Source organism: Cygnus atratus, chromosome 15 (genome assembly GCF_013377495.2).
Source record: "Cygnus atratus isolate AKBS03 ecotype Queensland, Australia chromosome 15, CAtr_DNAZoo_HiC_assembly, whole genome shotgun sequence".
Taxonomy (NCBI): domain Eukaryota; kingdom Metazoa; phylum Chordata; class Aves; order Anseriformes; family Anatidae; genus Cygnus; species Cygnus atratus.
In genome coordinates, this window is record NC_066376.1 from 3,371,985 (window position 1) to 3,387,918 (window position 15,934).

Sequence of the window (15,934 nt, forward strand, 5' to 3'; positions counted from 1 at the left end):
AGCCGCTTCCCTTATTTGGTGCTCGGCAGCTCGGATCCTGTAAGGTTTCCAAGAAGTTGCCATGGCGATAAAATGTAACCCAGAATGATGTTTTGCTGGCTCCTCGCCCCTTTCTCCTCCTCCCCCTTCCCCGTCCCCCTTCCCAAACCCAGCCTGGGTTTAGGGCTGCGCCGAGCTCCATGGCAGGCTGCGTGCCCTGCCCTGCTGTGACAGCTTGTTGGGGTGCCCCAAACGCAGCACCCCCCCCCCCCCGCCCCGGGATGGACGCCAGGCACTTGTAACGTGCCAGCTCTTGGCCACGGGAGGTGGCATCTCCCCCGCAGCATCGCTGGTGCTCGGGAGGCCGTGCTGACCCCATCCCTTTGCAGGGGGCAGCTCGGATTTCCAGCAGGGCGTGCAAAAAAAGCATCATCTTGCCCCGTTACTATTTTTTTTTTGGTCCCCGTGGATTAGAGTCAGTGGAGTGGCGGAAACCTGATGCAAACGAGACACCCACAGCCTGCTTTGCACCATCCTGGGGACATCATTGCAGGGAAGGGGACTGGAAAACTGGGGTTCAGGGGAACCCCAAAGTGACTTTCCCTCCCCGGGACCCTCAGCCTGGCTCAGCTGGAGGAGCCCTCCCAGCCGGTCCCCGCTGCAGCAGGACGCGCACCCGGAGGTCTGTTTTCAGCCCCGGCGAGGGACGAGCTCGGCCTCGGGGTCACGTTCCCAATCTGTGGGATTCTCCCCCAGTCCGGCCACGTGGGAGCCCGGCAGGAACGAGTGAGTCACGGCCGGCCCCGGTTTTTACCATTTATAGTCAAAGTGAAGGCGAAGCCATCGCCGGGTCCCTGGAGAGCGCAGCTCCGGCCCCCGGAGCTCCCAGCCCGGCCCTGGCCTTTACTATTTTCCTTTCGTTCCCATTATCTCTGGGGTCATCTCCAAGGGGGTAACCGGAGCCCGCTGGAATTTCGTCCTGCTTCTGCCGAAGAGGCCTGCGAGCGGCCGGCACCTCTCCTGGCCCCCCCGGGACCTCGTGGATTTGGGAGAGCACGTGCAGGGCTGGGGCCAGGAGACCGCGGCCACCCCGATGGTTTTGGGGGGTGTCGGTGCTCAGAGCCGTGGTCCCAAGCCACAGTGTGTCCCCCCCGGGGTTACCTGAGGAGTTGGGGGCTCTACCTTCCTCTTCTTCTTCTGGTTCTGCTTGTTCGTCCTGGGGTACACTATCAGCATCTCCAGCCACCTGTGGGTGAAGAACAAGCAGTGGGTGAGGCCCGTGCCACAGGGACGGCAGCGCTCGGGGTGCAGGGCAGCTTCCCACGGGGCACCGCTTGGTGCTGCAGACCCCAAAGCTGCTCCTGCTGGGGGGGGGCTCTGACCAGGTCACGCAGACACAGCCCCATCCGCCTCAGGGACAGGCTGCCTGCAAGCCAAGGGCTCGCTCCCTCCGGAGACAGAGCCGGTGAGCGGCAGCGCTCGCCCCAAACCCACCATGTCCAGGGGCTGGTAACCTGGCCGTAAATGTTCCCCCGAGCTGGCCATAAATGTTCCCTCCTCTTGCACGCAGAGGAGCTCAGCCTCAACAAGCTGGTCGGGGGGTACCACGGTGCCCCAAAAGCATCCCGGCCAGTGCCTGGGGGAAAAGCAACTCACGAGGCAGGCCAGGAGGGAAGGAGGGACGGGGAACAGCTCCAGGGTGCTTCGGCTCCACACCACTCACTGCGAGAGAGAGGTCGTGGGCAAGGGTGGCACCAGGCAGGGATTCAAGGATCCTAAAAGCCAGCCGAGAGCTGCCGAGCCAGGGGAGGGACAGAGCCTCTGGCAGGACCCTCTCCCTTCAGAGGCGCTAAAGGCAGCACACAATGAGCTTTTGTCTAAGAAAGAGCAGCGTGAACTTGGCATTGAGAAGCCCATCTCGTGCACAAGTCTCTCGTTCGGGGCACCCTCCCATGCCTTCCCACGGGCTGCCCCTACATCCCCGTGAACTCGGAGAGGATCCGCAGACCGCTGGAAAAGGCTTGGGCTTCAGATTTCCGTGCTTTGCCCTCCTATTCCTCCCACTTCGCACGCTGCTGCTGTAAAGCGCTTTGAGATGACCACATCAAGTGGGTTTTGGTTAAGCAATAAATGCCAGAAGCATGCAACAAACGTAAAACAAATTCTCCCCGAGCCGGGGAAATCTTCCTGTCGTGCTGCAACTGCAAATGAAACCCGCCTGGCTCGGGCCCAGAGCGGGACTGCTCCGGGATGATTAATGCTTGCAGTCAGGAGCAAACGCGCTGCTTCGAAATCCAGCGCTGGGGCCAGCGAACAATAAATCAGCCCCACCTTGCTCTGCAATGCCTCTCCCCTCGCACCGCTGGCAGGGCCGGGAACAAAGGCTGAGCTGCGAACAGGAGCGTGGGGAGAGGGAGAAGAGAGCCGGGGGTGTGCCAGGTTTGGGGGCACAAACCATAGTGCCTGCCTCGGCTGGAGGAGAGGAGCCGGCACCGCCGTGCCAGCGCCCCTGTGCCACGCTCCCTTCGTGTCTTCGTCCCCTGGCCCCGCAGCCCCCCGCTGCTGCACGCCGCGCGCGGAGCCGGAGTCACCCGTGCCCACCGGTCTTGGTAGGGCAGGGCAGTCTTGACCCACGAAAACACACATCTGATCAAAAACCCAAGCTCTTGGCAGGAAAGTGCCTATTTCAACCGCTACGTACTAAAACGGGGGAGGCGCAACCCACAGAGGTGCTTGGAAATATAAATCCGTTCAGCAGGAAGCACCAGCTCTGGCGGTGCCAGGCTGGGAAGCACGGAGCCTCGGGAAGGACGGGAAGGAGCGGGAAGAGGATGTTTCCCGGTCACCATCCGACACCGAGGCAGTCCCCGAGGCAGCAATTACAGCCCCGGGGTGGTCCCCGCTTGCGCATCCAAAGCATCGGGCTGTGCTCCCTGCCCTCCTCTTCCTCCCCGCTGAAGAGCCCCGCGGGCAGGGGCTGCGCTCACCCGCTGATGATCTCCTTGTTCTCAGCCCGGATGAAGTGCTCCTTCTCCGGCGTCAGGATGCACAAAGAGAATTTCTGCCCCGTCCGGCTCTCCCCGTCCACCACGTCCGTGCACTGGTTCATGTTGATGGTGCCCTGCGGGAGGGTCGTGGGCTGCAAGGGGAAGGAGAAAGGAGAACGCGTAAGGAGAGAGGGGCAGATGGGCACAGCGCTCGCCCTAAACCTCTCCTGGTAGCCACCAACTCCCTGCGCACCCCGGTGCTCTGCCCACGAGCGCTCGGAGCCGTCCTGCACCACGCTGGTACACGGCAAAGCCCCGTGCTGCACGCCAGGGGACGCGGAGCAGAAGGCCCAGGACTTCTGCCAGCAGGACACCACTTCTCCTGTGCCGAACAGCCAGGGCAGGATCACTGCCCCGTGCAGCACGGGGACACCAACACAAGGCACCGAGCGGCCCGGTTTGGGTTTGCAGCGACTGACGATGCACAACTGCTCATCCCAGGGACTGTGTGATACCTCAGAGCGCTATTTCCACCCTGACGCCCTCTCCCTTGCCCAGGGGATGCTCCTTTCTCGGCCCCAGGGCTGCAAGCCCAACACCAGCACAATGTGATCACTTCCAGGGGCTGCCCAAAGGGGACAGAAGGGGTGGCACAGGCACTGCGATGCTCCCCGCCACGTACCCGCCGTGCTCCGGGCCTGACCTTCGCTGGAAGAGGCCGAGCCGGGGGGAGCGGGGAGGGGAAGAGGGGGCGAATCTGCTTTTCCTTCGGGCTGGGCCAGCAGCCAGCAGGGCCACGGGCGCGCACACACGCGCAGCGGGTTTTTCCCATTAACATAAATGAAATGCGGGGTTTGCCGGCATCATCTCCCCCGGGCAGCCCCCCGCGTGCCCGTCGTGCTCTGCAGGGCAGCGGCGTGGCAGGGACCCCGCTTACCCGACAGGCTCCGCAAGCACGGTGTCACCTCCTGGTCCCCCTGCTCCACGGGGACGCGGAGGGACCCGGAGAGGTGTCAGCGCTGACGAGAGCTGACGGGTCCATCTGGAGCAGCACCGGCTCATCCGATTACAGCGGCGATGCCACATCCCCGTCGTCCCCATCCCCAGCCTGCTGTGTGTCCTGCCGGCAGGGCACGGTGACACTGGGGTCCCCCCCGGCATCCCAGCTCACTGGGGGCTGGCACAAACCCGCACCTGGGGCATAAAGGAGCTGGGCAGGGACCTCTCCGAGTTGCAGATGGCACCGAAGGAGCACCCGACGCCATCTCCTCGCCCCAGCAAAGCCTCCTCTCGCCCTCCAGATGGCCAGGCCAACAGGGAGATGGCTTTTTGGCAGGCGCTGTTAAGATTTCTCCCACGGAAACAGGCTCCCCTGCCAGCGAACCACCTCCAAAACAGCCTGCGGCGCGCAAAGAAGAGGCGAGCGGGGAGAGCTGTGACGGCCCCAGCCTGTGACCCCAGGAAATTCAGTTCAGCCCCCTGAGCCCCCCGGTTCAGCCGCGTGCGGATGTGGGAAATATCCCCCTTCCCCCAGGAGAAAGCTTTCCCCGCAGCTGTGCCCCCGAACAGACCAAGGAGGGAGCGTGAGCATCGCAGGCAGGGAGCTGTCGGGGACGCTGCGGTGTCGGTGCCCCCGTGCAGGCACACCGACGGGACCGGCCTTACACCAGGGACACCAAAACCTCCTCTTTTTGTTCATAAAAACCGGCACCAGCGTCCACAAACCCCGCAGGGGGAAGGGGAAGAAAAGCCGAGCGCAGCCCCACACGTCTCAAGCGCAGCCCTCCCCGCTCGCTGCCGCGGGAAGTCAACTCCTAAGAGGATTTTTTTTTGTCTTAGACAACAAAAATAAAACCCCGCTTTCCGGTAGCTATAAAAACCCTACGGAAAAACTTTCTCCGGCTCCAAGCGGAGTCTTGGAAACGTTTTTGTCTCCCTTGCCATTGGCTGTGCCAAGGCCTCCAGGACCATGAACTCCGGCCGGCCGTGTGGGTCTGACCCCTTCCCCACCCACGGCCTTCGTGCACGGGGAAACACGGCCAGGACGGGGGGGAAAGGGGCTGAGGGTGGCTCCACGAGGGAGCCCCATGGGAACCACGGGACGCTGACTTGCTCCCTGCTGCCTCGTGCACCCCTCAAATCCCCGGGAGGCCCCGCAGGTACCTGGCACGGATTTGACACATCCAACCTGAGCACAGGAGAGGGCTCCCTGCAAACCTCGCCTGCCCTCCTCCCTCCCAGACCTCAGGGCAGCTTCCCCACGGCTCACATCCAGCTCCGACCCGAGCTCGCCCGCAGCAGAGGAGCCAGTTTTGGGCTCCCCCCTCCCCCAGTCCGGTCCTGTGAAGTGGTTTTGCCACGCACCCCTCCTTGTGACAGCGAGTGTTTGCATCGGTGCCCATCCGAAATCACGCTTAGAGCCCCACAGCAGGGACACCACGAAAAGCACCCCGAGCAGTGCCAGGCACGGGCACCGCGTCACCCACAGCTGGGGAGAGGAAAGGCACCGTGGCCAAACCGGCCCCCCAGCACCCCTGGGCAGGAGCTGAAACCTGACGGACGAGCGGCCTCGCTCGGGAGGGATTTAAATCCCTTTACATCTCTTTTATTTCCTTCCTCGCAGCCAACGCAGGCGCTTTGAAGCCAGGCGAGATGCAAAATGCTGCGAGGTGGAAGCACGCACGAGCACGAGCCAACGGCTGAGACGCGGCCCCCCCCACCCCCCCCCCCCACCCCGGGCGAGGACGCAGCTCCCTGGGGAGCACCCAAAAACCGAGCGGCGCTCCCCAGAGGGGCCCTGGGCTGCTGCCGGGCCAGGGCAGGGCTGCGTGGCTCCGGCAAGTGGAAGGGAATAACCAAACGCAGGAGAAGGGAGGTGTCGCCCGGCACAGGCACCAAAACAACAACAAGGCAGGGGGTTCAACCCAGCCCTTTGAAGAGCAGACGCTTTGATATAAGGTCGAACGCCCGCGTGCGTGCTGGGCCTGACCCCAGGGCCACGGGAAGCTTTGCACCGGGGTGAGGTGGGAGCAGACACGGGGCTTCTGCCGGTCCCACCTTGGGGACAGCCCCGTCCCCAGGCACTGGCCTTGCTTTTGCACCTCCCCACGTTGCCATCAATGGGACGGAGGGCACAGCTACCCCCATCCAGTGCCTGGGGGGCGTCTTTTAACGGGGAAAACTCGAGGCAGGGGTGGAAGCCCCCACCCGAAGCAGGGCGAGCAGCAGCCCGGGCGGGAGCGGAGCAGCTCGCAGCGTGCCGCCGCGGGGAAGCAGCGCCGAATGAGCAGCCGCGGCTCTCCGCGCTGCCAGTATCAGCAGAGGAACCGGCGCCAAGAAACAATCGCAGCGCTGTTTCCCAGGGGTATGACAGATCCATATTTACACACGCACGTGTTCGCCGCGTCCCCCTCGGTACCAGCGCGAAACCTACAGGGCGTGCTTCCTCCAACCCGTCCTCCCCGGGTACCCGGGATGCCGGCCCCGCCGCGCCGTGCCCTCCGCAACGCCGGCAGCCCCCGGGCTGGGACGAGGCGCGGGGACTTTTGGAGGCGTCCGCTCCCCGCCTCCCCTCCGCCTCCCCTGAGCTGTGAATCATTTCCTGACGCAGCTCCATCTTCTCTGAAAACCAGAAACGTCAGAGCCGAGGGGAAAGGAATAAAGCGCCCCCAGTTCTGCGCTTCGGGGAGTTAATCCAAGCAGCTTTGTTCGCTGCTCGTGAATTCACTGGGGTCAGAGATGGTCCTGTGTGAGCCACCCGGAGCCAGCCCCTGCCCAGCCCTGGCACCCCAAAATGGCAAACCTGGGTATCAAACGCTCCCTACCTCCTTCCCCCGGTGTGTGAGTAACACAGGAGGGGGAACAAATGGTGGAAAGGAGGGAAAGGAAGAATCGGAACCTCTCACAAGCCCCGTGGAAGCAATGCCAGCAGGCATTAAGGAGGAGACCCAGGTGCTGCGGCAGAGGGTACAAGGTGCTGGGTGCCGAGGCTGTAAGCCCATGGGGTTTGCCTGCATGAGACCCTCGTTTCATACAGTTTTGAGAGGCTGAGGCAGAACCACAGGATTATTTGGAGTCAAAATTAAGTTACAAACCCATGTGGTCAGAAATCACAGGCTCTGGGTCCTGCTCCAAGCCTGCCTTCCTCCAAATACTTTCCCCTTCATTTCTAATGCAGGCACGTTGTAGGAGCTCGACCCAAAAGACAGCGGAGGTTCGCTCAGCACCTGCACACAAGACATTTTCGGAGCAGGTAGCCCCCTGGTCAAGCACCCTGGGACCAGCTGTGCCACGGCCTCGGGGGCACAGGGCCCACGGCTGCGCCGTGCTCCCGAGCCGTTACACAACGTGCCTTGATGAAATCTGGAGCACAACCTTTAAAGAAAGGCGATGGGGCAGGGGGAGGAGGAAACCAAACAAAAGGGACATTTTACTTTCTGCCAAGAACCAGGAGGGGAAAAAGAAAAAAAAAAAAAAAAGAAAAAAGGAAAATAAAGAAAACCACCATTTGTCTATCTCGCATGGCAGGCTGGTTGCCTTGGTACCGGGGTCCGGCCATCCCAGAGGGAAGACGGAGGCTGACTGCTCCCCACAGTCCCGCTTCGCTGCGACGGCCCCGATGCTGCACGGGGAAGGGCTCGGGCTCGGGTTTGCTCTGCCTGGGCTCCCAGCGCTGCCCCAGATTAGCAGCGAGCCGGGCACGCCTAGGGAAGAAACATCCAGGCCGCCTCCGTAAATGCTTCTTGACAAATGTTCATTCTCCGAGATAAAATATTCATGAGGGTGGCTGCCGAGGAGCGCGCTCCGCACGGGGAGCTGCCAAAAGCATCGCCTGTGCCCGGTGCTTGGGGCGGGGAGAGAGCAGGATTGCTGGATCTGGGGCTGGATGCACTGCCTGCCCCTGGGACGTTCGGCCACCGGTGTCCTGGTGCTGCGAGAGCAGGGCTGGGACCACAGCAGGGTTTTAATGAGCGCTGTAGGCATCCTGGCACTAGGCACAGAGCTATCGATACGGCCACAGTGCGACCGGAGCTCTGCCGCGGGCGGATTTTATTACACTTATAGATCATCTAACAGGTCAAGCAAGCGGGATTTAGACAAAGGAGCTTGAAAACGACCTCAGCAAGCTCTGCGAAAGGATGGATGGCAGCAGTCACCCATCAAAGGGGAGTGAAGGTTGGGCTCTACCTCTGTACCTCCCTGCAAGTGGGAGCGCTCCCCATCCTTTGCTAACCCCCCGGCAGCTCTCCTCTCCCCGCACCATGCCAGCAGGCAGAGAGGTATCTTTTTTCGGCCACCCGAGCACCTTCCTCACCTGCAGCCTGCCTGAATCGGCAGATAGTGTTCAGGGAAGCTGCTGAGAAACCTCTGGTTTTCCAGGGCATGCACCAGGCAATAGGGAAGGACGTTGTTACCGTACCATCCCATTCAGAAAAGCACTGAGCTGCTCCCCACCGGCCTCGTCACTCACTGTCAGCCCCTGCTTCTTCATCACGGATGCCGACAGCCAGCTCCTGAAATGCGTTTCGCCGGAGGAGCTCCCCAGGGCCCAGGTCACCCCCCAAGGAACTGGCTGAAGGCTCAGAGGATGGGTGTGCAAGCCCCTTGCACGCCTGTCCCTGCACACCGGGCCCCTCCAGAGCCCCCCCGAAGCCTCCACCAGGAGATAAAACAAGTCCATCGCCGCTTTCGCCAGGGGGAAGGAATTTTCTTCCCCCGGCACAGTTTGGGGAGGGGGCGCAGCGCAGGGGCTGGGCAGGAGAGTTCAGCCAGGGGCCGCTTTTCAGCAGAACCGGTGTTTACGTCCACCGACAGCGAGTCTAAACACGGAGCGAGGCCACGAGCTGGCCGCGAGCACCCTCGGGCTCCTCTCCCACCCGGTGCCGAGGGCAGTGCCGGCACCGCGGAGCACCCTGGGCATCACGGTGGGGGCCACACATCCCCTCCGCGTCCCCGTCCCCACGGGCGCCCGCCCGGGGAGCGAGCGCCGGAGCGGAGCAGGAGGCTGGAATTGGCTCGTCCTGGCCTTATAAGGCGATTCTCGCGCTGAGCATGCAGCTCCCAGCTGCTCCCCACCCCAAAGCGGGGTCTGGAGCTGGCAGCCAGCGCCTCGCCTGCCTCCTTCCTGTTAACCTCTTTCCTGCTGAAGGGCCTCCAAAGGGTCGTGCGGGGCTGGGATGGCCGCGTCCTGGCCCCGCGTGCGAGGGCACAACCGCCTGCGAGGGCACAACCGCCTGCAAGGGTAGGGATGGTCGGGGAATGCCCCTTGTCCAGCTGGGATGGCTGCGGTCACCGGGTGGGTACCCACGTGCATGCTCTCCATCTCCAACCCTGCTGGAGGGGAAGAAGGACAGAAGAAGCAGAAGGACAGAAGATGCAGAGAACATCGACACCGTGCTGGGGACAAAAGCAAGGTCCCAGGTTTTCATGTATCAAACCAAAGGAACCAGCATCGCCCGGTGCAGGCACACCCCCGGCCAAAGCCGCCATCTCATAGCCCTGCAAACTCAAAGCTATTTTTCCCTCCTGCTCTCCTTATGGCATGGACACATGGCAAGGGCTAACGGCGTTTCGAATGCAAAATGTCCTCCTCCCTTAGGAGCAGGAGGGGGGCGATGACAGCGATCCGACCCCATCTGCTCGCAGCTGCCAGCATGGCATCTTCCCCGCTCCCCGCTGCGCAGGCACCCGCTCAGAGGGGAAGGAAATTTCTGTGGGGCTGTCGCGGCAAGGAGCCCGACAGCAAAAACCCAGCTAGACCACGCGCCGGGACCCCGCACACGGTGAGGGACGGAGCTCAGCTCAGGGACAAGTGGCTTGGAGAAGGGGAGCGCAGCCACCAGGGGGTGGGAAGGACAGGCGGGATCCATTTGCATTTGGCTGTTTAAATTTTAAATCGCACGGCTCCAAATTGGCCTCCTCGACTTTGTTCTCCGCCCCCTCGGCGTGAGGAGACGAGCCCCAGGCGGGCTCTGCCATGCCCGCGACCACCATGTCCCTCCCCATCTTTGGGAAGGGGCTCCCCAAAAATGTCACCAACCAGGTCCCCGCAGCAGGACCCCCCCGGGGTGACCTGCGCACAGAGATGGCCGCAGACACGGAGAAAAACTGGCAAGGGGGCGATTCTTTAGCTCAGGATCCTTCAGGAAGCCACAAAAAAAGACTAATGAAAAGGGCTCCGCTCCTTGGGAAAAAGCTTAGGAAATGAAGCCAAGGCGCAGCTTGCTCGCTGCTTGTTTTTGGAGCCAGCCTTCTCGCGAGGCAGGAAAATTACCGCAGCCGATGTAGGCCCCAACGTTATTTACAGCAACAAGTGCTGCTGGAACGACTCCCAAGGTCTTCTGCTCAGCGCCGCTCTGACCCAGGGCACCCGCCGTGGCCCGGGGCCACCCGAGATGCCACCACCCTCGCTGCGCTGGGATGTGCTGAACCGGGCTGAGACAGTAAAACGAAGCCCCCAAACCTCCCCAGGGGAACCCATCTCCCCTCGGGCCTAGAGGTACAGCAGGCTCCGTCTCCTGGTCTCCAGCCATCCCACAACCTCTCCTACAAACACACCGAGCGGCGGAATCGGAGCAAATGGTGGCAGCAGACTGAGGAGAGGTCCTCGTGCTGCCACACAGACCGTCAGCACCATGGCAGCCGCGTGAAGCCGCCCACAGACAGCCATCGATTCGAGCTCTGTTTCGTTTTAGGGCCTAGTTAGGGCCTTGCACTGCGCCGGCCCAGGAAGCACAGCGAACTGCACGCCACGGCGAAGGGAAAAACCAAAAGTGCTTTCCACAAGAAAAGAGTACATAGAATGGCAAGACATTTCCTGGTGTCTCAGGAGGAAAAGAAAAAAAAAAATAGAAAAAAAAATCTTTCAGTTCCACATGAACTAGAATTTTTCTGTTTTTCACTAAAAAATAAGGGAAGGGAAGCACTGCTTTTCAACGGACAAAGTCAGCAGAGGCCTCCCACTTGACATGACACAGGGTTAGAACTGCTCGAGCCGATGCCATCTGACCACGGCCCAGCTCTGCTGAACCCAAGGCGCAGAGCAGCACCTCCATGCCCGGGCTCCTGCTGCGGGTTACCAGCACAGACCACAGGGCCATGGACGGGGTTTCTCTCCCGTTTGGCTTCTTCGGGGCCACAAGGAGCCCCAGCACAGCCCCATCAGCACCGCCAGACCCTCACACTTCCACAAGTCACAGCATTCCCAGCCGCAGCCCCCCTAAATCCCACCTCCACCGAGCGCTGTCAACAGCAGCACCTCGCGCGGGCGCCCACCGCCTGCAAGCAAGGCGAGGAGGACGAGCCCCTGAGAGCAGCAGCCCCAGACCTACGGAGGCTGGGGCAACTCCCACAGGCACAGATGCTTGGGTGGAAGTTGTTGAATCCTGCCAAATTAGCCTGGAAACCTCATTACTCCCCAGCGCTCTGCTTACGAGCTTTGCAGAGCTTCCTGTGGGGCTGGGAATACCTCGCGGCCGGGCTCCCAGGGCGCGCGGGGGTCTCCAGCTGGAGGGGGAGCAGCAGAGCCCGAAGGCACGTGCACACACCAAGCTTCGGGGATTGCTTTCACCCTGCCCGCCTCTCTGCTGGGAGAGGAGAGGGATTGCGGCCGGGAGCTGCTCCTGGGAGCTCCTATGGAGCAGGGAGAGGGCCCCGGTTGGGAGGAAAGAGGTGGTGCAGGGCAGGGGCCTGAGCCCAGGGAGGTTTCTTCTTCCCCCCTGCATCAGCCTGTGCACGGCGGCAGCAGCCATGCAAGCCAAACGTCCCCTTCCTGTGCACATCTGCTCCATCCATAATCCCCACGTCCCTCCCCTAATGGGAAAGCAGCCAGAAAAGCGAACCAAAACCATCATTATATCCCAGTACCCACCCCAGCGCCCTGGTCATCTGCTAGGACTTTATCGACAGAGGAAACGAGGAGGAAAGGGTCAAGGTGCCCCCAAATCCCACCCTTTCTCCCCAGCTGCAGCATCATAACAGGCAGAAACCCCACAGATGGTGCTGGGGGGACACGTCCAAAACCAATCCTGTCCTGCTGAGCCTTTTCTTCCCAGGGACCCCAACGAGGCAAGGGAAAAGCTTGAAGCGCCAGCGCTTGGGGACCGATGGCAACCCTCCTGGAAGCAAAGAGGTGGCCGAGGAGCCGTGCTGCCCAGCAGAGCTGTGTGCAGGCTAACTCCATTAGCAAGAAGAAGAAAACCTGCCTGGGAATTCTCTTTTTTTCCACCAGCAATGCCTCAAACAGCACTGACCAGCGGCGCAAGACTTCAGCGATCCCCCTGCCTGTGGTAACACCGAGCAAGGCCGTTTACAAAACCCCACCAAAGACCTCGGCTCGTCTCCACGCAAGTTTTAACCTGACAAGGTCCCTTTCACACAGCCTCAAAACCGATGAATAATGCATGTCTGGGGCAAACCAGAAATCTCACATTCACTAATGGTTACCAGAACAGAGAAACACGGGGCTGCGAATAAGTCATCTGTTAACCCCGAACCATGTTGCTGCTTGAACCGAGTACACGCCTCGGCGTTGGGCTCCAAAAACACCGGCGCAAAGTTTGCTCCTGAGCCACGGTGGGTGCAGTGCCCTGCCGAGCCCCCTGCTCTCATCACAGAGACCCCTAGGAGTGAGGATGGGGGCTGCCTCCTGCCTCCCTCCTCCTCCTCTTCCTCCTCCTCCTCTTCCTCCTCGGGGGCCGCCGCGAGGAGCAGCGGCGGTGGGAAGCCCCCAAGCTCGCCCGCAGCTCCGACCACTTTCTCAGGCATTCCAAAATTTGGCCAGAGCCTCTTTTTGCAGTGCTCCCCCCGCACCCCCCACGGCTGGACGCCGGCCTAATTGTGTATTTATTTATTTCTGCATTTTCCCAGCTCCCCGCACACACTGGCGCGGGGCAGGGGGGACGCCGAGGCCGGCTCCCGAGGCAAACCCGAATCGAAGAGAGGTGGGGGCGCCCCCCCCTCCCTTCCAGCCCCCCCAATTCTCCAGAGATCAGGAGGAAGCTGGGAAGGGGGGGGGCAGGAAAGGGGGCTGCCGGCGGCATCGCCCACCCCCTTTGCTTTGTGCGCGCGCGCTCGGGGAAATTAAAAATAGCTGTGTCCAAAGGGTGGCTGCAAGCGCCACAAAGAGCGTGTTGAGCGGAGGCAGCTGCAAGCTATTTGCTGCCCCTGGTAATCAGCATCTCGGCTTGCAGAGCCCCCCCCCCGGCCCCTTCCTCCCCTGCCAGAAGCTGCCGCCGCCTCTCTCCAACCCACATATGTCATGTCAACAAGCGGGGATTGCAGGATCGCTTTGGAAAAGGGGGGAGGAAAAAGAAAAGGGGGGAACTTGCTTTGATTTTCGGAGTGGCTTCGCCTCGCTCGATTCACGTCCCCTCCGAGCTGTCACCGAGGGCTCGCTGCGTTTCACGGCGCCGAATCCCACCGCGGCAGGCCAGGGTGCCACCGGCAGAGCCAGGACCAAGGCCGTGCTGGCCACCAGGACGCCGTTCTCCCGGGGACTCCTTTGACACAAGAGCACCACGGGTGCCCCGCGTTACCCAACCCGTAGCCCACAGCCTCCCGGTGGTCCTCAAGGACCTCAGGCATCGGCCCCGCTGGGGCTGGGAGGAATTACAGCTAGCCCTGTAATACACCAAAACGAGCCTTCTGCGCTCCCTGATACAGCCAGGAGCTCCCCGGTTTGTTTCCCATTGCAATCTCTGATTTATTTTTTTTTTTAAATAACAGCAGCTGGAGCAACTGCCCACGGTAAACAGCAGTGCTCCCATCTGTCGCCTGCTGCTGGAGGGCTGCACTCTGTCAGACGCTTTGCTCGATGTGCTCAGCGCGGTGGGACCCGGAGGAAAGCCAGGTCCGAGGCCACCAGGGGATGCAGAGGGTCACATTTGGGTAAAGGCGTGCTCGGCAATTGGTTGTGTCATCTCCCCATCACCCTGACATCCCCGCTGCTCAACGCCCTTAGAGGCGGGTTCGGTTCGTGCGCCGACGTCTCCCAGCACATCACGACTCGGCTCCGCCGAGCGCTCGCAGCCAGGCTGGAGGCCACGGGGGTGAAGCCCAAATTTCCAGGAGTCACGAAGAAACAACCCCAGCTACGACAAGCGCCCGTATCGCTCTATCTCCCATAAACTAGACACAGGGGATTTAAACCCCAGCTCGTTTCCCTCATTGCTCCTGCACGTGTCGTCTAAATAAACTGCTTTGCTAGCTGGAGGGGTAGAACAAAAAGCAAAAAAAGGACAGAGCCACTTGCACCCGGGCCCGTTTCTCAGTGTGGGAGCACTTCCAGCTTTGCAGCTAGCCCTGCAGAAGACAATAAGCGCGGCATTGTTTTCAGGAAGGAAGCACCTGGGCCAGGCCATCAAAGCTGCTCGCTAATTAGGAGGCCACTGGCTGTATCCCGCTCTCCCAGCTCCACTTTTCGTCCTTTCTGTTAACTCCCCAAACCTCCCACCGGGGCCTTTCGCTCCGGGACCCTTCCCAGGAGGCTTTTGCAGGCACCCGGTGCAGGGCCAGGACATGGGCACGGGGAGCAGCTTCCTCCACCCGTGCTAGGGAAGGGGAAAACATGAGCAGGAGCAGCCAGCTCAATCCGTCAAAGCTCACAGAAATCCCAAAAACTTTTTGGGGTTCTGGCAGCAGACCCATCACTCAGATTCAACGATGCCCCAGGCAATGAGTTCGCAGGGCTCCTGGTGGATCCACGTGGGTTTTTTTTTTTTTTTTCCCCAAAAGCAGTACTGAAAATTAAGCACAACATTCTCCAAAGACCCCTGAACTCAGTCGGGGACCACCAACACTTATACATCCTATACGTCCCCCAGAGCCATCGCAAGGCTGCGCTTTGTCCCCTCTCCTTTGCACCCCAGCACCAGGGGGCTTCTTACTGCAGCCCTGGAGGAGCACAGATTGCTGCTCCCCTGGCTCTTCCCAACGCTTCCCTATTTCTCCTGCATCAGCTTTTACACGAGCACTCAGCATCCCGTGCAAAGCCTCCCCGCAGAGCATCTTCCTCCCCAGCAAACGCGTTTCTTTTCCCTGCTCTTCCCACCGCCGCTGCCCATCTCGCAGCCGCTCCGCTCCAGCCCTTTTTGTTCCAGCTTGCTTGAAATCTGAACCGCGCTCCCGCTTCGAGCCAAGAGCTTTTTATGCTAAACAGAAACTGAAAGTCTCCCAAGATCTGGCGAGCAGAAGACGGCAGCAAAACCGTGGCTGCAGGGGTGGGGGGGAAAAAAGCCCCGTGCGCGAGGGAAGCGCGGGCTCGCAAAGCCTCGTGCTGCCCCTGCAGAGGGGGCAGGGAGGGTTTGGAAACGCTTAAATGGCGAAACGGGTGGGGAAAAAAAAAAAAAAAAGTAAGGATGGAAAAGCCAGGATGTTTAAGGTTCGTTTTTAATCCCTGCCAATGAATTTGCATCCTGTGCCAAGACTGAAGTAAACTGCTTTGATCTGAAGAGGAGGGGAGGAAAAAAAAAAAAAAAAACACACACGCAGATTCTTGGCTTCTTGGAACAACGTAGATGACAAAGGAGGGAGCTACGATGAGAATTAGCACGGCGCAGATCTGCTGGGGGTGACGTTTTAAAATCTGCCCCTTTCTGCTGAAGGAAGAGGAATTTGGAGGGGGGTCGATTAGGAAATAATAACCACACGCGTCTCCGCACCACGGCATCCGCGGGCACGCATCCCTCCCTCGCTCGGATCCCCCGCCAGCCGCCGTTTTTCCTCCTTTAACCGTTTCCCAGCCCCTCCATGCAGGCTTCCAGGGGCAGGGAGCTGTGCGGGGCTCCAGATGTGACCCCAGCAGCCCTCTGCGTGGTGCCAGACCTCCTGCTTCCGAGCTGGCCCCTCGCCTTCCATTTACGCACCCACCCGGCGGTGCCGGCGCTCTCCCGACCGTCCCCTCCCCGCTCCCATCTCCTTCCCCACCACCCAGCCACCCCAGGCTGGAGCGGAGACATCGGCTCCGTCCT

At 61.1% G+C, this 15,934-nt stretch overlaps 1 protein-coding gene across 2 annotated transcripts in view; it reads right to left on the reverse strand.

Moving 5' to 3' along the window:
- The window catches only part of MPRIP (myosin phosphatase Rho interacting protein), a 70,855-nt gene that overhangs the window by 39,357 nt on the left and 15,564 nt on the right, over positions 1–15,934 (reverse strand). For both annotated transcript variants that reach the window (XM_035563350.2, XM_050713843.1), the window contains exons 4-5: positions 2,967–3,118; positions 1,141–1,225 (exon numbers count right to left, since the gene is read on the reverse strand). In XM_035563350.2, the coding sequence (XP_035419243.1) occupies positions 1,141–1,225; positions 2,967–3,118 (237 nt within the window). The remainder of the gene's footprint in view (positions 1–1,140; positions 1,226–2,966; positions 3,119–15,934) is intronic.